Here is a 24,511-nt window from a genome sequence, read left to right as displayed (position 1 = left end):
CCCTGGGCTACTTGCCAGGGCAACTTTTTGTACTGCTGGGGCCAGGACAGGGAAGATTTTTATACCGCTGGAGACAGCACAGGTGCTGGCCCCAGGCTCTAGCTCCCCCTGGCTGCAGATCCGGGAGGAGCCAGGCAGGGTTATTTTGCCCCAAATGGCACAATTTGCTCCTCAACAAAGTGCATGTCTAAGCATGTGCACTGATCCAAAAAGCCCTGGCTCAAATTTGCACCACTTCTATTTGAGCTGCTGCAAGCGCACGGCTGTGACCATAAGCTACAATCAGATTCTTTCCATCAGCAACAGTCTGTGACAGAACAAGATCTACCAGCTTGGATCCAGCAGAGGATCATTCTTTTATTTTCTACATTCAGACAACAGAAAAACAGCTAAAAACGTTGTGCTTTATACATTGTTCCAAAACAATTTCTGGGAAGAGACAAAGCATAAGAAGCTGCAACCCACCAAAGAACATTTAAAAAATATGTCAGACGACCACAATACCTGTAATAAGCCGAGAACCCATTCCAGTTAAATTTTCATTAGCAACTTTGGTTGGAAGAGCTCATTGTTTGTAAAATTTACAGGGAGGCAAAGCTGTGGAGTATTTCCAATACAGAAGAGGATCAGATTATTATAGAGAAAGAATTAGATAACCTTATGGAGTTGAGTAAGAGAAATTGTATGAAGTGTAAAAGTCAAAACTACAGAGTCATGCACTTAAGAACTAATACTTTTTCCATTAGATGGTGACTTGTAAATTACAGGCAATAGAGGAAGGACCTGGGTGTACTGATTAATCATAAAATGAGCATGACCTGTGGTGCAATCATGAAAAAGATTAATGCAACACTAGTGTATACTAGGTGGGGTATTTTTAGTAGAGACAGGGAAGTATGAGTAGCACTGTCTCTGAGATTCACTGTAGAGCTTGTTTTTTCATAGGGTGCTTTGTGGCTGCTGCATGTGAGAGGGGTTAAAATGAATAGTTTTGTGGCTACTTGGGCCACAGGGCTGTCTATGAATGCCAGGAACGTGGCTGCATGGACTGGGAGGCTTGTTCTAGTTCCATATTCCTAAGTTCTTGTAAAAAACCAAACCCAATTTTTTTTCCCTTCCACTCCAACGACAGCATGCAAGAATATGACTCCAAAATATATCAGAGATGTCTCTGACTCTTATTCTCTTCTGCCCTTTCCATCAACATTCCTCCAGGAGCTACCATGGGAAAAACGCCAACGCAGGTTTTAACACCCTGGATAGGGAACAGCTTTTCTGAACAGTTAAGCATTTGTTTTTTTCCTTTTGTATTTAAATACTATCTCTGCTTCATAAACTAGCCTTCAAATAATATAAAAAGGCTGAAGCATGATTTAAAACTATCCAAAGTACACAAAATGGACTGTAAACTTTCACATCTTCATTTTGTTAAAAATGAAAACTACATATTTTACAAGTGCTGGAAAATTAGTTAAAAGCTTGATATTATTTAAGCAAAAATAGCTAAACATTTAAAGATTTGACTCACATACAGTATTAGGTTAAAGCTTACACTGGAAAGTTGACAAGGAAAATTTATAGAAAACAAAGGTTTAGCTAGCAAGCATGAGAAGATGGAAGGGAAGGACAAAATCTGGGACAGGATTTATCTGTAAGAACTTAACGGATAAAACTGTTTTCAATAAAAAATGTGGGAATACCCCTGGTCAGTCTCACTAAAACTATGACCATCTGCTCCTTCCTCTGACATCAGTGGGAGTTTGAGGCACTCATCAATTGCACTCACCAAAGAAACAGGTGAATCTCAAACTGGATTTGTGGATGTTCCCCCCTCCTTAGTTAATCCCCACCTCCACAAAGCACCTGTTTCAGCAAAGCACTTGCATGTGTCATTGAAATCAACAGGACAGGTTCTCTGGTTTATTTAGTAAGGTCACCCTGCATTGCAAGTGTTGGGGAGTTCAAATAGACTGGCCAGAGGTTCTCTATGCATGGAAGCTATGCTGAGGGAAAGCTTGCCGAGGGTGGAGAGATGTCTACACCAGCTGTCCATCTACCAGAAAAGGAAAAAAAGCAGCTTATCTGAGGAGAGTGCAGAGATGGGAGGGGGCATGAGGAAGCCCAGCTCTGCTACACTTGATCCTCTGCTAGTGTAAGTTACATTACAGGGCTTATGTGAATGACGGAAGTTAGAGTAGGTGCCTGGAGATTCAGCCCTCTCCTTAAATCTCTCATTACCCTGGATCTGACCTGTGCTTGGATGGAATGAAAACTAAGCCAATGAAACCATGTTTATTCATTACTTGTATTATTGTAGTACATACATACCTAGTCATGAACTGAACAACACTGTATTAGGCATTCTACAAACACCGAATAAAATACAGTTCCTGTTCCAAAGAGCTTACAATCTAAATGTAAAATAAAAGACAGGAGATAGAAGCAGACCAGGGAGTACAAGGAAATATGGTCATGGAGCTAGGCAATACATCAGTATGTTTAAATGTTCTGCTGAATCAGGGACCTAAATTTTGGCTATTGTTCAGTCAGTGTGTGCATCTACATGAGATGCTTAATATGCAGAAGACTAGTTCTACACTGCATTAGCGTGGCTGGCAAAACAGTACTAATGCACAGTAGGCTCAGTCTAATTCACATTAACATCACAAAAAAGTGTTCATCTGCGCTAACGAGCAGTTGTGCTGATTAGTTATAGTACATTAAGCTTAGTACCTGTTATTACAGGTACTAAACTTCATGTGTTGTAATTATGACACATTAATGAATGTGTAGATGTGCCCAGTATTTTGCATTTCTCATTTAAAAATACAACATATAAATTATAATGAAAAAAATCCTCAAACATTTTTCACAGTAGAAAAAAAACATGCAGGGCTACTATTTTTTATACTGTATTCTTTAGTTGTGTATGCAAAGTGGGTAATTATGCATAGGCATTTATCTACAGTCCACACATGCAATTTAGAAACATAAGCTTTGGCCCATTTGGGTTTGTGGGCTTATGGGGTTTGTGGATTTATTTTGTATTATTTCAGAAAGGTTTTTAACTTGAATCTGAGCAACATAAAAGCTAGAAGTAAATCCCCATATTTAATCTCAAATAGTTTTCTGGACGCTACAGTATAAGTAATCTAGTAGTGCCATTTTATCACCGAGATTACACGTTTTAAAAGAATAATCTAAATAGAAACCTTGGTAAAATGAACACAACTGTTGAACATAAAACCAGAGTTGCACAGATTTCCTGTGCTTTTAGATTTATTAAATTAATTTTACATGATTTCTAGCCATTCAGAAAAGGTGACTACAATTGTATATGTGAAATGTCCTCTCTGTATTTACAATTATGTTTTTGCAAGCATAGCTTAGGCACCTATTTTTAATAATTGGCCTTTATGGATGAAACACTGTAGTTCCTACTCCAGCAAAACATCCACTGAGGTCAACACTTCCTTGACATAGAACTCTGTCAGGCTACCATACTACTATGTATAGTACTTACTACTGTGAATAGCCCCATTGGCTTCAGCCCTTCTGGTAGTAAGCACTTTGCCTAGAAATCACAATTACTTAGTCTTTGCAGGACTGAGATCTTACTAAAGGTCAAATAAGGACTGTCAGATTTGGGCCTAAATGGTTGACATGAATCATAAACTGGAGCTGGTTGAACAATGTGAAAAAAATAACTGATGAAATGTTTTCCCTGTTTTCACCAGATTTTATTACTAACCATTTTGGTTAATAAACACAGTAGAAGTAACGGATACTCTTCCCTGAGAAGAATATCTAAAATCAGCCTTTTTATTTTTCTCCACTATATAAAATCACTGTAAACTTCCGAGAGAGAGAGAGAGAGAGAGAGAGAGAGAGAGAGAGAGAGCGCATGCACACAAACACCACCCTGCCAATATGGATATATAATTTTAGCATAGTTAGAAAAGAGTAATGTCACTTTATATTGCATTAAGTACTGCTGAACAAGGCTATTGTAGGCACATATTTTTACTACTTGTTTCATACTACAGTTCTAAAGCTCATTTACCTGAGATCTGTGTTTTGTAAAAATAAAGTTTTATTTTTAACTCCATATGTTACAAAAGACTTGCTTCCAACCCTACGCATGTGAAACCGTGACTTAATTCTGAAACAGATATTACATGTGATCATATAAAAAAGTTACCACTGAAATACATGCATATTAAAAAGGATTGTTAACCTTAGAGGTTTTAAACATCTCTTTTTTCCCCCCACACCTCTTCATTGCAATAAATTTTTAAAAAATAATTTGACCCAGAAAATCTGTGCAGAAAGCTTGCTCTCACAATCATAGGTGCCGACTCCATGGGTGCTCTGGGTCTCAAGCACTCAGCAAACAAAACTAGCAGGTGCTCAGCACTCATGAGCCATGGCCAAGACATTAAAAAAAATAAACAAAACATGCTTTACCAGAAGCAGCAGCATGTTACTTCAACCTGGCTCTGCAGTGCCTGTAAAGACTGGGTGCTTCAGCAGTGCTTTTTAGCGTTTTTAGCAAAAACCAATTCCATTATTAGATAAAAGTGCCAAAAAAGCCCCATTAAAGTGCCCGATCTTTACAGGTACTGCAGAGCCGAGTTGAAGTAATGTGTGCTGAGTTTACATTAAAGCACATTTTTTGGGGGGGGTGGGGGTTTCTACCTGCAAGCACCCACTGGAGAAAAACAAAGTTAGTGCCTAAGTCAGGCGTGGGCAATTATTTTGAGTGGAGGGATGCTTACTCAGTTTTGGCAAGCCATCGAGGGCTGCATGACAGGCAGCCAGGGACATATAAATATTAATTGTCTAAATATTTTAGGGGCCCTGCGGGCTGGATAGAATGGCCTGGTGGGCCGCATCCGCATTTTGCCCACCTGTGGCCTAAGCTCACAACCATATTCCCTCTAAGTTGTCCATCCTGGAAAAAAATTACATAGTTCAGAAAACCAGATTTCACTTTACTATTCAGAGTATTTCATTTTGGTCAGTTCTCATCATCCCGTCTGTAGTCAATAGTCTGTATTTCCTGAGCTACAAACATGGCCATCTCTTTAGTACCTGCAGCAATCACTCGACATGACATGAGATCCAGAGGTCCCCCTGAGAATAAAATGGAAAAGAAGAATAACATTTAGATATAAAGGCAATATATGCTTTACTGCCCTCTGTTGTAGTTAGATAAATTAAAAAAAAAATACAGTTTTACACACAGTATGTTTAGGGAAATCCAATTAAGATCTTACAAGCAAAATATTGCATTTTGGAAATCCTAGACCCAGCAACAAAGCATGCAACATAAACAAGGTGCATTTGGATTTATTTGATATGAGACAAAAAATACAACGTATTTCTCCGTGCTTTCTTAAAGATGAAATGTCCAACTGGCAAAACTATAGAAAGTAAGAAATAAAATAAGCAACAGTACAACCGGTTTTGGGCGTAAAACATATCCTTCACCTGACAACTTTTTTTTTAAGTATGTATCTTTCCAGACTTCTCCCCTGGATAGGGGAAGCTTAGAACACAGGTCTGTGGCTCAGCTCTTAAGGTTAACACTTTACAATTTCCTAACCAAAAAACACCCAAACCTTAATTTTTTCAGTTCATCTGAGTGACTATTTGTGGGTAGTTGTACCTCAGCATCTTCATACTGTTTTCTCATCCTCTGTCCCAATACAGTAATATTGCACTAAAACCTCTCAGGCCTGGCCCACTTCCACCTAGACATAGGCTACCAGTCATATCACAATTACGCACTTCTGATTTAGGGATTTCCCAGGGGAGAGGTGCTGTATAAACAGTCACCCCTCTGTCTTTGAGAAACAATTTTGAAGTAAACAAGATACCATATTTTCTTGCATTACAAAACACCCCCAAATAAGTTACACACCTTGTTTTTGAAAGGCAGAATGAAGAAAAAAATCAAAGTAATGGCTGCATAGAGCAGGGACAGAGCCTAATGATCAGTTGACTTACCTTCCCTTTCCTGCTTAACTAAAAGCTGAAACCCTAGCTTCTCCTGAAGACTGGTCTCCATGGGTGGATCTATGATTTTGAAAAGAACTAAAGAGTCTCCAGGGCTGTGAAATAGGAGAAGACTAGGAGCAGTTAGCAGCTAGTAAAATTGCTGAAACTGGTTGATTAGTGGAACATCAAGACCATTGCAAAGGAGAGATGATGGTCAACACCTGTGGAGTGAAGAACAATGAGCTGTGGGAACTGACTTCCACAGTTGCCTGGATAGTAATGCCACTGCTGCTGCCTAGTGGAGCAGGAAGCAAATCAGGGTGCTTCTATCCAGAACAGAAAAAAAAACAACCATTCCTGCTTAAGACATGCACCCTAATTTTGGGGGTCTAATTTTTGGAGAAAAGGTGTGTGTTGCATGTGAATAAATACGGCATGCTAAAATTCCTAAACAGACTCAAGCAAGGTCAGAGGCCTGTTGGGAATACAGAATTATCAGCAAGAGAGAGACAGACAGACAGACAGTTCTGAGAATGTAAAGGACTTTTGGCAGAATTCTATTTCACTTAGTGGACGGTCAAAGTACAACTTGCGACCAACTCTTGAGTTACCTAACTGAAGTGCAGAAGTGATTCTATTAGCCCCTCGGGTACATGTAAGAATGAGAAGACATCTGTAAGGGTGATCCTGTTCCTGGACGCTAGAGGGTCTCACCTCTCCCATTCAGAGTCAAACCAATCACTACATTTGGGATCAGGAAGGAATTTTACCCCATGGTCAGACTGGTACAGACTGAGAGTGTTTTTGTCTTCCTCTGTAGTGGGGGGCATTGCCATCTTCCTTGGATCTCAAGCATATTTTGGCAACTCTTGCAGTTGCAGGCCATTGGCCACTGTTGTTTCCCTGATTTATTGTGGTAGGTTAAGGTGCTACATAATTGACTGTATAGTTTTACTAATGTTGGGAAATGGATTTATATAGCATGGTTTGGATAGGGATTGATCCTCTCTGGTTGGGTGGGGGGGGAGGGAGGTGGACAAGATGACCTCTGAAAGTCCAGCCCTACTTTGCTATAATTCTATAATAGAGGTACTTAAGGTGGAATTCTATTTCCCTTTGTGCATCTAAATGGAAATTTTCTAGCCATGTGCCCAGCTGTTTTTGGCCCTGGCTTTACTTTGTGAATGTATAAGCTTCTGCACACAGAATGCCCATGCTCAGTAAAACTATACACTGCTCTGGCATGTATGCAACTACATACATGCATACCTGAGCACAAGTCCTGGAAAAATGACAGAAGTGGGGAGGGAGGAGGAAGACAGTCCTCCCATATGTTAGGATATTTACAAAGCTGTCCTTTTGCAAAGGTGCCAGCATTTACCTCTCCTCTACTCTGCCACAGATTCAGCAAATCACACCTGGCGGAACTGTGCCAGACCATAAATCCCTCCACACAGCCAGATCATCTCCCACTCAACCCAGCACCTCCTTGTGCAGTGAATTACATTACAGATAAGAGTAGTCATCCAGGATACTGTTGTAAGCCACTCAAAAGCTAAGAACAGAGCCAGACACTATGCTCTCTTTCTAAGAATTCAATCTGTCTATACAAGGAGTAATTGTAGAAGACTGACACAACCAGGGATACCCTGGTTTTTGTGACTCTTTCTCCCGCTCTTCCTAGATGACACCATTGGCTTACAGGGTGTCAACACCTCTTTTTAAGAGGAGCCTCCTGCTCAGTCTGAAACATGCAATAGTTCAGCCAGTATCAAATCTCACTCAGTTCTACAACTTTTCAAGCTACTACTCGGTAACTTGGCTTCCTTTTCTAAGCAAGTCAATTGAGAAGCTGGCAACAAGAGTACTGTACTCGAATTGTTAACTTTTGGAATCTTGGCTCCATGTCAGTGAGGCTTTAGGCCAGCAGCTGGTAATGAGAGAACATTTGTTGCTCTGGTAAATAACCTTCTCCTGTCCATGTCTATTTTGCTGGCTCTCTCTAAGCCACTTAATATAACAGATAAATACACTTTTCTTGCCTCCAACAAGCTGTAGGAGTGAGTGCAAATGCACAGAAATGGTTCAGATCCCCAGATGAAACCCAGAAGATCCTTACAGGCAATCTAAAAAACCTGATGCAGGGAGAGGAATCAGTTCCTTTCCCATCTTATTCAGCATTTAGAAGAATGTATTGGGAGTGACAGCGAGACAAAACAAATTGGCCTGGCAAAGGATGGGCTGGAGTGGTAGTATAGCTGTGATGGTGCAAAAAATACATGAGAACATAAGCAACTGATGACTGTTGATAGTGGGAGGACACAATTTAAAGGCTCTGGTAGTATGCAGCAGGGTTCAGGGCAAATACTCTGGTATGCCAGGATCAGCCTGGTGCCATTGGGGCCATGTGCCAGGCTATGGCTTGCCTGTATTGGCCCTGCACCATTGGGGCTGTATACCAGATTCTAGCATTCCTGGATCGACTCTGAGCCATCGGAGCCATGTGCCAGGCTCTGGTATGCCTGGATTGGCCCTGCATGACTGGGGCCATGCCCAGTCTTTGGCATGCCTGGATTGATTCTGAGCCCTCAGGGCCATGTACCAGGCAGGACTGGCCTTGCACCACTGGGGCCATGTGCCAGGCTTAGCCCCACACCATTGGGAACATACACCAGACTCTGGGTGCCTGGACCAGCCCCATGCCATCAGGGCCATGCACCAAGCTCTGGCATGCTCAGATTGCCTCTGTGCCATTAGAGGGCCTCCTGATGTATAGGGCTGGTTTGGGCTCACTTGAGCTTGACCCCTGGCTTTGATGGTGCAGGCACAGTCCCCAAGCCCTGGCCCTCTAACTCCCTCTGCCCCATAGACTTAACTGCAGAAGCAGCTCCTGAGTCCTGCCTGAAGTGCAATGGAAAGTGTTGCTGCTGGAGCTGCTCCCACCACCCTGCCTGTACTGCTGGCTGTGTGTGCACATGTGCGTGTGTGTGTGGCACCCCATGCCCCACAGCCTTGGACTTTTTTTCCCCCTTTACCTCCCTTTCTATACATTTCAATGTCCATTGATGTTTATCAATAACAATCGATGAACATTAAATCTGGGGAGGCAAGTGCCCCCCCCCCAGGGCTCCCCTAATGCATTGCCAATGCATGAGAAGCAAGTTTTTTGGGGGGGATATCTTTTATTGAACCAACTGTATTTGTAGGTGGACTAACTACACTGTTGGACCAACCACACTGTTGGACCAATAAAAGATATAACAAAAAACCCATGCCTCTGCCAAAGGAATACACACAGTGCCCAACTCCATGTTCCCTTTAGTTTAAGCATAAAAAGCGCTATCTATCAGCTTTCTAGATGTCTGTGTGAAATTAACACCTAAATGAAAAGTAGCTGACTAAAGCTGAACTGAGGAAAAATTCAGATGATGCTGGTAGAAAGATGGAGAACTACCTTTCTCTGTAACATTTCCAAGTATGAGGACTATCTTCTCTCATGCTATATAGTCTGTTGGTGCTTGTTTTTGAAGCCCTTCAGTCCTACTTTCAGTGGAAATGCAAAACTCATTATCTCAGCTGCCTCACAGAGATACACGCACAGTCTCTTCCCTTCCCGCCCCCTTACATACCAGAGTGGGAGAGAAAAAGATATTTTCTATTTTTAAATGCTTGGAAGGTATTCAGATATGATTTGAATGAGGACCGATAGCTGAATCAAAACTGAAAAAGAAACAAAGTAGTAAATAGCCCAAATTAGAAAGCAAAATGTCTTACTGTTAACTGCCCCATCCCCCAGAGACTAGAAAAAAAATGGCTGAAAAAAATGGAGTGCGACTATTATTTAGATTGCAGTATTGACCTCTGTGGGCTAGATACTTTCCAAACACAAACATCCAGTCTCTGCCTCAAAGAAGCATATATTACTCACCTGAAGTATCTATCACAGTACCGCCCGCCTCTCTAATAATGACTGTAGCTGCCGCCAAGTCCCAGCAGTGTAAGCCAAATTGATAATATGCATCTGCAGCTCCAGATGCTAGATGGCACAGAGCCAAAGTAGCACTCCCAATGACACGTACCCTGGAAGCAGCAAGAAGAGGCACAATGTAACTTAAAGGGGAAAACTCCTGTGATTCCAACTAATGTATTTATCAACAGAGTAATGTGTCATACTTGATTGAAATGAGGTAACATTTTGTTTGGAATTAAGGACATCTGTGAACGTTTCTGACTCTTGATTATTATGATATACAAGTCTGTTTAAAAAAACAACAACTTACCCATGTGCTTGGGCTTTGAGTAACCTTTCCATGTTACTCAGGAACAATTTCAAAGTTTCAGGGTCACGTTTTGGACCAATTTCTGTTAAAATCAAGGCCTTCGAGATATCTGCAATGTAGACAGTTGTTTCTATTAATTCACTTGCCTTTCAAAGTTGGATTTGGTAATTTCTTCAAATGAAATGTTAATTGGCTTTTCACAGCAAAACCATGTGTCATGCACACAAAAATTGTTCTGTTTCCCCTTTTTTCATATTTTTTCATGGGATAAGAAACAGCTTTGTTTAAAGCACCGTATCAACACTAAATTGTTCATACAATGATGTTATCTAAAATAAACTGGTTATAGGAGAGCAGAAGCAATAAAAACAAAAATGTATTTTTTACATGTTTCTTTTGTTTCCATCCATTTTTTCTTTTATTAAAAACTGTTAGCCTTTGGTGACTTTCTAAGCTTTAGCAGTCAGCTAAAAATAATTCAGCAACATTCTATTTATTAATTCCCCTGAAAATTAATTTAATCCAAAAGTAAAGTGGTTCCTGAACAAAGAACTTTGATCTCCTGGATAAACCCATCCATTTTAACAAATGATGTAATACCAGCTATATAAAAGACAAGAGCAATTAAAAATATATATCAAAACTCAGTTTCTAGAAATACATCTGATATAGTAAAGACTATTAAAATGATATAAACCTGGAAGTACAGTATTAACAGTTTTACAAGGAAAAAAGTTTTAATAGTTAAGATGCGTACTCAGAATTATTTCAGTTTATATATTGAGTCATTTCTGATTTACTGTAGCATTAGAGCATTATATGAAGTCAAAACTCCATTGAAGTTAATGGACAGAACCACACTGACTTTGACCGGCATTAGATCAGGCTGTAAGTGAGATCAGAATTAGGTCTACTTTCTGTGAACTATTTTAGGAAGCATAGTTTGAATTCCTTCCAAACGATTTAAGTGGGGGCATGTGGTCAAATCCTGAGTGCTGCTGAGCAGCTGCAGTGTTGATTAAACTCAACAGGAGTTGCATATATACAAAAAGTCAGGATTAATCCCTGTGAACCAGCCTATGCGCAAATGTCAAATGCTGCCTTTTACATGACTTAAATTACAGGATAGACATTCATTTCTGCAGGGGGTGTTTGCTCTGTTATTATACATAATGGCATATGTTGAAAAGGATGTGCAGTAGTACTGAGGACATTTTCACAGACAAATTAATGTGGCTTGAGTCATCATGTAATTAAACAGATATGCTAGATACAGGCCACCAATCACTGTGGCATTGTTTAAAAGCAGTATAGATTCAAGCACTTGGGTTAGTAATTGATGAGTAATATATATGTAATTAGGAAAAAAAGTCAAAGGATACTACAAACTTAACTACTGGAACAGACTTACTGATTTTAAAACACTGCATTAAAATATAGAAACACAGTTTACAAATTTGGGGGACATTATAGGACATGCAATGTTCAACTGTAACTGGAAATTTCTAGAGGATGAAAGTAGCCATTAAATCTTCCTCACAGCACATTCAGTTTACAATTATGAAATATTTAATGCATGCCTTACTATAGAAATCCACCATGCACCAACACTTGGGCCATGACAAGAATTATGAAGCTATGAAAATGATTAAACATTTCGTGATTAATAAACAAGTATTTCCCAATTTTTAATCAAAGTTATGTCCTGTTAAAATTAGATGAAAAGACCACAGCCCCAACCCTGCCCAAGTGTCTTAGGCACAGGAAGAAGAATACCTTTGGTCAAAAGATGACTCCAAATGGCTGCAGCAATGCAAAGAAACTGCACCCTGAGCTGGGAGATAAGCTCCACTGCTTTGGGGAAGAGAAATAAAGAGTCTGGACTGAAAAAAGTTGATGGTGACCAGGCTAAATTTAGGAGGGAATTGTTGATGGAAGAAGGTAGAAGGGAAACAAACAAACATACAAAAAATAATCATTTAATGTATCAACAAACTTAAGGACAGGCCTGATCCTCATCTGTGGCAAAAGTGAATGCTTGAGGAAATCCAACATCAATATGGTGATTGTCTATTAAGATCCTTTAAATCTACTGTGACTGTGAGACCTTCCAAACCACAGTTCCAGTTTCTTATTTAGACACAGCTCTACAAAATGCCATGTACAAAATTAATTAAAACATGGGTGCAGTGCTGTTTGAAAGCTGCAAAGTCTAGAAGCAATGAGAAAGATCTTGAAGCCATTGTCCTTACAAGACAAGAATCAGTGTAAATGGGCATCACTAAAACCTCAAGAAATAAAAACAAAACACAGCTCAAAATTCACTGCTGCAAATCTCCAGCAAAAAGGACTGCATCTCAGAAGAGGAAAACATTTTGAGAACATATGGCCTGTCTAAGGGTTCTGGGCTCCTATGTTAGCAAGAAGTCCAAAGGGACTAGGATCAAACTGGTGTAAGCCATCTACAGATATGCCGTAGCTGAAGACCAGGAGAAGTGACAGCAGAAGTAGGGGCATGTTATGTGGGGCAGAGCCAGAGCATTTGGGAGATGCCCAGACGGCCTCTACCAACAGGGTTCCTATGGAACCTGGTGAGTTTGATTTTTCACTTCCCTGGCAGAGCATACTTGTTGGTGGGGAAGTATGAGGAGAGCTCTGGTAGGACCACAGGTACCTGTTCTCTGGGATTAAAGGTCTTTTCTCAGACACAGCCGCTTCTATGAGGGATGAGTGACCAATTTGCAACCTCCTTCTCCAGATGAAGAGAACCAGTCCCACTAAAGACTAGTCTAAGACACAAGGTGTGGGTCTGGATCTAAACTTCCCCAAATTTTAGGGAAGATCTGGTCCAGGGTTTGGTTTGATTCCATGTCCCTAATCTGTACACTAGGCCACTGACACACATTACATTGAGGATGCAATTAACCTGTAAATTGAGCCTTAAATAGTAACCTGGCACACAGTTCAAGACAAGTTATGGCATGATAACACGGTAAACAAGCCACAAAGATATTCTACATATAATGTGTAACAACTTTGTGGTTTGCTTGTATTGTGCTTTAAGATGAATGTGTGTCAGGTTGGGGCTGGCCCATGAAGAGCCCCAAGGATGTCAGAAAACCACATGTGCAGCTCAGCTGCACACAGTTTTTAAAGGTCCCAGCATGGTGGGACCCTGGAACTGGGATGCCGCAGTTTGATCACATGGGTTCTCTGTGCTGGGACTTGTAAAAACTACAAGTAGCTCAACTGAGGTTTTGATAATCACCTAATTGTAGGCACCCAGCTTTCAACTTGCTGTTCTGGTGGAACCCGGGATCATGGCAGCAGCACTGGCAAGTAAGATGCTACTGGGATGTAGTCCTTGGTCCCAAAATTACTTGTCCTGCTATATAAATGTGGCATGGCAGGAGGCATGATTGTTGCGGTCGAGGCTCAGATCCCATCATGCCTTTAAATGAACATCTGTCAGTGGCTTTAGATTGTGAATTTTATATTGTTTGATGCCCACTAAAACAATTTTATCACATCTTGTGCACAGTGATGCAGATCTGTGGGTGTGTCTACACAAGACATTTACTGTGGAGTTGCCTAATTAGCTCTGCAGTAAAATGCAGCATCTACCCATGTGGTGTTATTAGGATAGAGTAATCTAATTAACTCTTTCATAGGATAGTACTGGTAAATACAATACTATCCTACAATGGAGTTATTTACTCCACCACAACTCACATGTAGATGCTGACCTGGCTGGCTGGGGCACGGGTGCTTCAGTGTGGGGCTCCCTGCTGGCTAGCCCTACACTGAAGCATCCTTGTGCCCCAACCAGCCCCTCTGCACCATAGTGAGCTGGGCAGGAGCAAACCCAGGCTGGCAGGCTGACTCTTGGGGCCCCCTGCCAGCTGGGGCTGTTCCACCCCGGCTCAATGTGCTGTGGTCATGGGCATATGCAAGCGGTGCAAACTGTGCCAGAGTTTATTCAGGAGCATTAATTTCATGTCTAGATGCACCCAGTGTCATCTACTTGCTTTCATCTACAAATTAATGCCACATTCTCCATTTGCATTTGTACTTGTTTTCTTCGTGCACTTATAAACAAGATAGGGCACATTAAGTCACCTGGAAATAAGTGAATGACAGATGTCATAATACTCTGGGCCTGATTCACCATATCCCATTTTATTTCATAACCCAGGAAGTCTGCCATTATACAGATAGAATAATTTACTGGAATCTGGCCCTATTTCTTTAGCTAAAAATAAAGCAGTTATATATAGATTGAAACTGGTAAATTCACATAGAAACCAAAAAAATAATTCAGATCATTTGATTCACATGAAGTTGTACTTTTCAAGCAGAAATTTGGGAAAATCATGATATTTCCGGGGAAAAATACAAAGCATATATATACACACGCACACACATACACAAGTATAATGCAGGAGAAAACCTTTAAGTCAGGATAATGATATCCCTTTAGCATTAGCATCGACTCTAAAAAAAATTTAAAAAAAAATCGACATATTTCTTTTAGAGTTCTAACAAAATCTAGACCAACCTGTCTCTTTTGATACCTGAAGCCTTTTTTCATTACAAAATGCCCCTTGACCTCTTCTACCAGTGTATAATCGTTCTTCAGTGCAGTGGTAAATTACACCAAATTCAAGCTTTAAGATTTTGAAAAGGAAAGAAATGAATGCAACTCAGATTACTCATTACAAGGATAAACAACTAATAATGGCAGAAAGATTAGTATTCTTTTAGTTAGCACATATAAGGTTATGAAGCTGTTAACAAATCTGAGTAATTTTACTGTTATGTTGAAATTTCAGAAACATCATAAAATTAAGTTTATAAAAAGAAAAGCTAATTTCACTGTTCACTATCTTTAAAAGGCTTTTCTGCAGCTTATTTGTATGTACACTACCATAATTAAATAAAAAATTGTTTTAAAATCCAATTTAAGGTTTTATTATGACTACATAAGTCCTTCAGGGCCAGGTTCTGAATACTTTACTCTTATTGGTGAACAATTACACAGTGTAGTTCCATTGAGTTCTGTAGTACTGTCTGTACTGCTAAACCCCAGTATACAAAAATTAGGTTGTGGGCCCCCAAATTATTGCCTTACAAATTGTGAAATTTTTAGGAAAGAATACAGTCCAGTTCATTTGCTTTGTGACTTCTGAACCCTTAGCATGTACTGAAGTCATGTTTTCAAAATTTTCCCTGAAAATTTACTACTACTTTTTTTTAACAGAGCTGGCATTCTCATGCAATCACTTGACTCCAGGAGCTGGAGCTTAAAAACAATACCAGGTATGGTGTGAGTCACAAAAAAACCCAAAACAATGATACAGGGCAACACTGTGTACTTACCTACTTGCCAGTAGGAGTAATGAATTCATAATTTGACCCTTCATAATCTACACCTGAGGTACTTAACAATATTTTGCATTTCTTTACTAACTTATATCAAAAGATTTTAAAGCACTTTATATAGCTTAATGATTAAATTGTACCACTACTATTTGGTAAGTATATTTATCTACATTTAACTTACGGGAGAAAGACACAGAAATTGCCCAAAGTTACACAAGAAGATAGTAGCAGAACTACAAATAGGTCTCAAACCTCCTAGACTCCCGATCTGTACATGCAACAACAATCCTGTACTACTTATGTAATCATCATTTACCCAACATTTCTCAAAGACAGTCCTTGCTCTTCATCCTGAATACCTATTTGGACTAAGCAGGTGTAAGGCTCTGCCTAAGGATACTAAGTTTCTTCCCTAAACATATCCACAGGAATCTCTCTTCAGTAATATATAAGGCCTTAGTTCCCTTGTGTTAGTTTTGGTTCCTTTATTTAGTTATTTCCTTTTCTTTGCCCATGTCCTTTTTTTGGATGGGACGGAAAAGCTATTACCCTTTATTTGTTTTAGCTTCATATTTTAGTTTACAAAATCCCATAGACAGCTTCTAAAGCATGAAGGATGCCACAGAAAAATATTTTTAAAATGTGTTTTGTAATTATATGTGCTATTGAAAGGTTCTGGGGAAGGTGTATTTTTTATAATGTGATTGAAGTGTATCTCTGAAGCTTCTAGATTTTTGCAAGTCACTGGGTGCATCTACAAGTGTACTTTAACGCACATTAGCCTATTTTAATGTGCATTAAGGTGTCACAAAAAAACCCTTGTTCTTTAGCTAACATGCATTAAAATCGGCTAATGTGCCTTTTTCTAGTAACTCACAATGGAGGTACAAGATTTAATACACATTACCTAAAGTGCATTAATGAACATGCAGATGTGCTTGGTGAGTAGGTACTCAGCACATTAATGCACCTTTTCTAATGCGCATTAAATTTAGTATTTCTGGGCATTTTTACACATGCTCCCGGAGTGGTTGTGAGGACCTTTAACTAGAGTGGCTTCAAGAGACACTCTAATTAAAGTGCCTGGAGTGTCTTGTGTATCAGCGTCTACACGCTTCAAAATGGCGGTGGGGGCACTTTATCTAAAACTTGTTGAACAAGCTTTAAATAAATGCCCCCACCAGCATTTTGAAGTGCAGGGACGCTGATATACAAGACACAGAGACTGGCTAGAGCACGGTAATTGCCATGCTCCTGAAGACTTGATTAATCAATTAACTGAGTCTGCTCTGCTGCACTATAATTAGAGTGCATTGGAGCAGCCTCCAGGCTTGTGTACAGGCACCGTCCAATGTAAGGTACTAAATTAATGTACGTTAGGCTGTGCTAATGCACAGTAGCACATTTGCACACATTTTTAGTGATGCTTAATGAGCAGCAGACTATTTTACTGCACATTAGTGTAATGTCATGGTTTTTTACGTGATGCTTTAATGCACAGTAAAATAGTCTACTACGCATTAAAGTGCAGGTGTAGACGTGCCCAGTGGGAGCTGTTACCATTCAGCACATATGAAGATTAGGCCATTGCTGAGTTTGTCTGATGCTGCAGTCCTTGCACATGCAAAATTTCTATTGACTTCAATGGGAGCAACATGCTTTTAGAACTGTGGAAGAAGGGCCAAAGTTTTAGTCTCATAAGTATAATATGAATTCCTTAACAACACCAACTTTTCTTTTGTAGATCAAGCAGTAAGATTACAGTAGCTGGGCAAAGCCCTCTTTTGTGGACTGCTAGAACTAGGAAACTTAAAAAGAAGAGCATTCACGAAAGTCATCTTCTTTGTTTTTCTATGTTCAGGCTATCAGGAAGATGTATCCTGAAATAATATCAAGTTACTATACCTCAAAAACCACACAAACGCAGATTAAATGCACCTGACCGATAACTTTGCACATAGCACAGTAAGTAATTCCATTGTCTTCTACAGAGCAACAACTGGGTAAGAGTCCCAGAGATAGGTAGCAGATTTGAAGCATAAGGACAGGATCACATAGGAACAAGACAACACTACGAGATAAATACAGAAGTAAAAATGAAGTGGGACATACCAGCGATCTTATGAACTGGTATTTCCATAAGTAATCCCTTTTTAGTCATATAACTTGTCTCAATATGGGACAGCTTGCATAAGTAAAGCTCTCAAGGATAGGGATGTTACACTGGTGTGGTATAACCAAACAAAGTCCAATAACAGGGGAAGAGCTTGGGAATTAAGTTTTGGGGTTTTTTTAGTTCCCACAGTGCTCTGAGGTTTGAAGCTAGATCTCAGGTTACCAACTTACAGAACATATTTTATACCTCTTGGTTAACAGCAAATCCAATGCTAACTGCCACTGTTGGAAACCTGTGAAAAATAAGAAATAAAGTACTATTCATGAGTAATCTCTCTAAACATGCAAACTGTAACTTCCATCCATGGCTGAAACCCACAGTGAGCACTAATTTTACTCAGGTTTAAGCTAAAAATTCAATAGTATAGTAACCCTCCTGGCCTTACACTTTGGCACTTTTTAAAATATATATATAAATCAACACTTAAAGAGTTAAAAAATAAACCTGTTAATACATAACTAAGGTTAGTATGCTAAATATAATGAACATTTTAGTGATACTTTTCCTTTAGTGTCATTGATTGATCTAGGTTTAAATTACTAACATTACTGTAACAAATTACACAGTACTTACTCAAATATAAGATGACCCTGAATATAATATAATAAGATGACCCCCACCAATAATTAGATTCTATATATGGACAATTTATAAATTTGTTATAATTTTCTAGGTACAGAATCTAAATATGGGAGGATTATCCTGAATCCCCCGCCCCTGCCCTCCATAGCTACATCACGAATAGCAGTGGCTAGAGAAGGAGGGCCAGGTGGCTCCCTTACCCTGTCCCATCCACTTCTTTCGCCTGCAGTCTTCCTGCCCCTCCTGCACCCCCAGCTCCCCATTGCTTCTGCCCCTCCCCACAGTCTCTGCCTCTTTTCCGCAAACTCCCCTCAGTCTCTGCTCTTCCCCTTTCTTCTCCCCAATCTCTGACCGTTTCCCTCCCACCCTCCCTTGCTGTCAATGCTGCTTGGGCTGCTCACCACATGGAAGCTCAGCTCTTGCCTGACCATGTAGTAGTGTTGGTGCTATTGATTGGCCAGGCAGGGGAAGAAGTATCCATGTGCTCCATGCCAGGAGAGACTCCAGCCCCAGCCAGCACAGATTTGCACCTGATAGCAAGCGTAAGCGGCCAGGGGAGGCAGAAGCTGCAGAGGGGAATGGGGGGGGGGGGGATGACAGGAGGCTGCTGTGGGTTTGACTCTGGCCCTGACACAGGATGAGGGGCAGTCAGAGCCACAGCAGCCTCTGTGTGCAAATATAATACGAGGGACTTCCCCCCCCATGTTGATTGGGGGAAAAACCTTGTCTTATATACAAGTAAATATGGTACTTTTATATACTACATGCACATTTCATCTAGTGATCTCTGAATTTTACAGGCCTCAATTAAGGAAGCAGTAGACAGGGTAGAGATGCACTTTAGAGACTAACTAAATCATAGATGCATAGACTTTTGTGAGCAAATGCATGAGGGGCTGTCTGAATGGAGCTCTTGCTCCTGGAAGTTTGTGCATCTCTCATTCAGTTAATCTATAACTGAAGTCAGGCAGATGCCCCTGCCATCTGCCTGACTTCAGACTAACATGGCTAACTGCCTCTCACTTAATGTGGTTAAGGAAAGGTACTTTGTTGCTGACATCAACAATAAGTTAAACCTGTTATATCACTCTTTCTTGCCAAAGTAGCAACTATGTATTTAACTTGCTCCTTCTGACTGAAATATTAATCATCACTCAATTTCACTAATGAATTCATAAAATAACATTTTCTTAACACTTGAAGAAAAATGTAGATTAGCTTCAGAAAATATTACTGGAAGGAGAAATTTTGCCAAAGTAGATGAAACACCAGTCCCGAAAAATTGGGCCAAATCAGCCAGGGAATATGTACACTTACTTCCCCTGAAAGAAAGCATTTGCACCAGCACTAATTCTGTCTCATCATTATTTCAAGACAAAATATAGTGAATGATTTTTAGAGGTAGTGGAGCTGTCAAGCTGTGGTGAACAATATTCTACTTAAAAAAATTGTATTTTTAGTTAAAGTTGTAGTTTTGTGGTCCTAATAACTGTTATGTATTTTTTTTAAATCTTATTTTAAAAAGTTTAAAAGTCAGATCTATGGTATGCAGTATATAGGAATATTGTATTTATATTCAATGTTTTCAGATATTTTGCATATGTGATAGTTACCTGTTTCAGTGCAAACTGAAAATACATTCCCATGGGAAAAACTTCCACTATTATTAGTAAATGACATAGAAAACAATTCTACATATAGTTATGTCAAAGCACATCACCATATAGCTTTGTTCCTCCTATACAGTTCAAGTCTCTACATGTTAATGTGTAACATACAGGAAATCTTGAATCATAGCTACCTCTGTAAGATTAACTAAAGAAACAGAAAAATATTTAGCTTACAGTTCACGAACAATTATACAGCTCTTCACACTCTCTGACATGTTGCATGGGATATAAAAAGATACTGGGATGGATCCTGCAGATCTTGCTCAGGCAAAACCCCACTGGCTTTGAAAATACAATACCATACATGCTAAATAAACTCAACACAATAAAGTATATTTGAACAAAACAAGAAGAAAAATTTATGAGAAACTGATTTGCAAGATTTTCATAATTTTCCATTTTTCTGTATTTACCTGTGCACAAAATTGCAGGTTCCATCAACAGGATCAATAATCCAGGTTGGGCTGTCAGTGAGGACACATTTTGAACCAGCAGCAGTAGACTCTTCTCCAATAAACCTGTACATGACATGGAATAAAGCAGTGGGGGCCAACCTTTTTGGTAGATATTCCATAAGTTAGCCCACCACCCTCTCTGAGTACCACTTTGAACCCCTTCCTCAGCCCGACCTGCAGCTTTGCTTTCTGTTTCCTGTACTATTAAACACTGTGCAGCCCATTCCCTCCCTGATCTGTCATATAGCATATGCAGAGGCTGCCCATGCCACTTGTGGTTGGACAACCCTGGAATAAGGTGTGGATCAGAAAACTGAAATTGATCTTCCTAGGTTCTGGGGGCTACTGTTACATTATTGATTTTTCTTCATTTTTTCTTTGCTTTTTGTTTTGTTTTCTTTTGTTTTAGCTACAGGGGAAAAAACTACAGAAACAACTTATTGCCCCCTTTCACAGAAACTTTATAAAGAAATTCCCAAAATGTATTAAACAGAAAAAAAATCGTTTCCCCCACCTTGTGCATCTGGAGGTGGCTCTAAACTGAGAATTTGGAAGAAGTACAGATCTGGACTGTAATATTAAAGTTCAGGCCCCTCTCTGGCATAAGTAGAATAAGTTGCAAAATGTATTTTCCATTCCTTGCAGGCAGATTTGGTCAGCAGGAAACAATACAGCTTAGGAAAACTCACATTCCTACTACAATTTTTAATAATGGCTTGGGTCAGAAGATAAATTTCACAAAGCTGACCTCTTGTTTTCCCATGACCTAGAGAAAGTCAACAACATTTTTTTTTAAACCCCAAAAGGCACACTGTTGATCTATACTATCCTAATTTCTTTCAGTAGGCTCCCCTCCTCCCTGCTTCAGGGAAGTGTACGTGCAGTTCTGGCATACTTCCTGCTGTTCTCAGTAATCTTTGCCAGACAACTCAGGGCCTGTTTGAACAAGTGCTTTCTCTGTGGCACCCCTGCTTTTTTCAGTGTGAATTCTATATACAAACTGTCTGCAGGATCAGGATGTTAGGGCTAAATTTTGTCTTCTGTAGCACACCACAGAGTGTTTGGGCTTTGTACAGGGAATCCCTGCAAAGGAGGTAGCCTCCTAGTCTAGGACCTGAAGGCAAGGGGATATGAAGGGACCTGGATCCCCTTTGCAGCTACTACTACCTTACTAATACCTACAGTGGCCTCCACCACTAAGGATGTGAATTCAGAAACATTCAAAATGTGAATTTAAGACTTTAAGAAAGGCTGAATTCAGTGGTAGAAGCTTCTAGCCAAATACAAAGCCATGTGGACTCTTTATCACAGTCACTGTAGAATTCTCTGTGGCGGATAGCAGGGAATTTGCAGGGCAGAATGAAGTGAATAGGGAAAGACATCTTCCACATTTCAAGGGTGTTGGTTGTAGCCATGTTGGTCTAAGGACATAGGCAGACAAGGTTCTTTGGGTAAATGTGATATCTGTTATTAGACCACCTAAATGCTATTACGTGGTCTAATAACAGATATCACATTTACCCAAAGAAACTTGTCTGCCTAAAGAAAGAAATTTATGCCTGCACAGAGGACTAAACCAAGAGCTCATATAAGCTTTTACACAGGACATAAAAGACAAAGTCAGGCCCCTGTGGCCTCTTCCTGTACCCAGTGAAATCCATAGCAACAATACCATTGATTTCAGTGACACTGGCACATTTCAAGCCCACAGCACATTGAAATGAAGATGCTTTATTTATTTACATCTTAGACTGATATGCTGTCCTATACAAAAAGGGCTTTGTGGTAACAGTAGTGTGGTAAGTAGAGAACTATCTGTCTCATTCTGCAAAAAGTCCAAGCTGCTCCACCATGTTTTCCCATGCAAAGATTCATTAGAAAAGAAATGTAAAATTCTGACATTTTGAAAAGTCTAATTTCAGTGCATCAGAGTACTGACATTTACACTTAAAGGTTGCCTTTATTCTCAAATAATCAGTAAAGCATAAATGAAAACTGATCAAACCAGTACACTACCACCAACCAATCAGGAGAGCAAAGAAGGACAACCTGCACAGAAATAAGGTTTCAACAAACTTTTCCAGTACTTATTTCACTTTTGTAAAATCCTCTTGGCACTAGCTGGTTCACTGAAGATATTTCAGAATGCATTATTCTGCTACATCACAACTACCATAGATTGCAAAGAAACCAGGCCACAATAGAGCAGAGATCCCTGCATGCCTCATTCTCTGATCTCAAGAGAGTCCCAAGGACAACTGAGTGCACAGAAGAGCACTTATTGGCTGTCTGCTCTGTTTCCCCAACCTACTTATAGGCTCGGCAGTGCTATGTTGGTTAGCACTATGGAAGAAAGAGACTTGGGGGTCATCATTGACCACAAGATGAACATGAGCCTGCAATGCGATGCTGCGGCTAGTAAAGCGACCAAAGCGCTGGCTTGCATCCATAGATGCTTCTCAAGCAAATCCCGGGACGTCATTCTCCCCCTGTACTCGGCCTTAGTGAGGCCGCAGCTGGAGTACTGCGTCCAGTTTTGGGCTCCACAATTCAAAAAGGATGTGGAGAAGCTTGAGAGAGTCCAGAGAAGAGCCACGCGCATGATCAGGGGTCAGGGAAGCAGACCCTACGATGACAGGCTGAGAGCCCTGGGGCTCTTTAGCCTGGAAAAGCGCAGGCTCAGGGGTGATCTGATGGCCACCTACAAGTTTATCAGGGGTGATCACCAGTATCTGGGGGAACGTTTGTTCACCAGAGCGCCCCAAGGGATGACGAGGACGAATGGTCACAAACTACTACAAGATCGTTTCAGGCTGGACATAAGGAAGAATTTCTTTACTGTCCGAGCCCCCAAGGTCTGGAACAGCCTGCCGCCGGAGGTTGTTCAAGCACCTTCATTGAACACCTTCAAGGTGAAACTGGATGCTTATCTTGCTGGGATCCTATGACCCCAGCTGACGTCCTGCCCTTTGGGCGGGGGGCTGGACTCGATGATCTTCCGAGGTCCCTTCCAGCCCTAATGTCTATGAAATCTATGAAATATATAAAATGCAGGCTTAAATATGCATCTGGTTTGTTGCATATAGTCTGTATATGCATCCCTATATATATATATATATATATATATATATATATATATACACACACACACACATGCATATATATATATGCATATATGCATTATATATATATATATAAATGCATGCTTAAATATGCATCTGGTCAAAAACAAACTTGCTAAAATCTTACCAAACAACAAAAAGTTAATTATCTTAAGGAAAAAGTAGGTTATTCAGTCAGAAGCTAGGAAAAATGTGGACTTATTCAAAGCTGAAGTTGACTGTATAGGGTTAATAAGCTCATATGCTCGAAACTTCCATTTCTGGTTAGGCTTAAAACTGCTACTCCTGTACTAAATAGCCTGAGTACTTTTAATACCTGGATTATTTTCATATTACGTGAACCTTGTATGTTACACTTCCTTGGTCAGAGCATTGTGGAAAACTGAGGGCACTTACACACATGCAAGGAGCCTGTTCCAACATGCTGGAAGTCCAGTGCATTGGAGCAGATTGAGTAATCAAGTCTGCTGGAGCACGTAAACTGATGCGCTCTGGCAGCCTCACACATCATGTGTACCAGTGGCGCAGCGTGCCTCTGCACTGAGAAAATGGAAGCAGTGTGCTTTGAACTAAAACATGTTCAATTTACTTTAGTTCAAAATACCCTGCTGCCATTTTCTCAGCATGGGGTTGTGCTGCCACGCTCATACACATGATGTGCAGGTGCTTTTAATTAGCACGACTCACTAATTTAAAGTGCCTGGCGCTGTGTCAGAAACACATGTAAAAATGCCCTCATCTATTACAGAAAGAATAAAACCATAGCCTATAGTACTCTTTAGAGAGATTATTACACAAATAAAATTAATCACTGTCTTTAGAATTGCAGTCTATTGTAATA

At 40.1% G+C, this 24,511-nt stretch overlaps 1 protein-coding gene across 2 annotated transcripts in view; it reads right to left on the bottom strand.

Moving 5' to 3' along the window:
• Window positions 1–337: 337 nt before the first annotated feature.
• The window catches only part of IMPA2 (inositol monophosphatase 2), a 33,720-nt gene continuing 9,546 nt past the window's right edge, over window positions 338–24,511 (bottom strand). Inside the window, exons 3-9 of one of the 2 annotated variants that reach the window (XR_009460774.1) lie at window positions 20,507–20,611; window positions 18,028–18,073; window positions 14,842–14,950; window positions 10,284–10,392; window positions 9,932–10,083; window positions 6,013–6,224; window positions 4,974–5,136 (exon numbers count right to left, since the gene is read on the bottom strand). Coding sequence is in view for 1 of the 2 variants with exons in the window: in XM_006269742.4 (XP_006269804.1) it covers window positions 5,021–5,136; window positions 9,932–10,083; window positions 10,284–10,392; window positions 14,842–14,950; window positions 18,028–18,073; window positions 20,507–20,611 (637 nt within the window). In the remaining variant the exon portion in view is untranslated. Of the gene's footprint in view, window positions 5,137–6,012; window positions 6,225–9,931; window positions 10,084–10,283; window positions 10,393–14,841; window positions 14,951–18,027; window positions 18,074–20,506; window positions 20,612–24,511 lie in introns of both variants that reach the window. The other variant, XM_006269742.4, reaches the window with a different exon arrangement.

This window comes from Alligator mississippiensis, chromosome 3 (assembly GCF_030867095.1).
Source record: "Alligator mississippiensis isolate rAllMis1 chromosome 3, rAllMis1, whole genome shotgun sequence".
NCBI lineage: Eukaryota > Metazoa > Chordata > Crocodylia > Alligatoridae > Alligator > Alligator mississippiensis.
The sequence above is the reverse complement of the archived record's forward strand: the minus strand, read 5'-3'. Positions and strand labels throughout refer to the sequence as shown.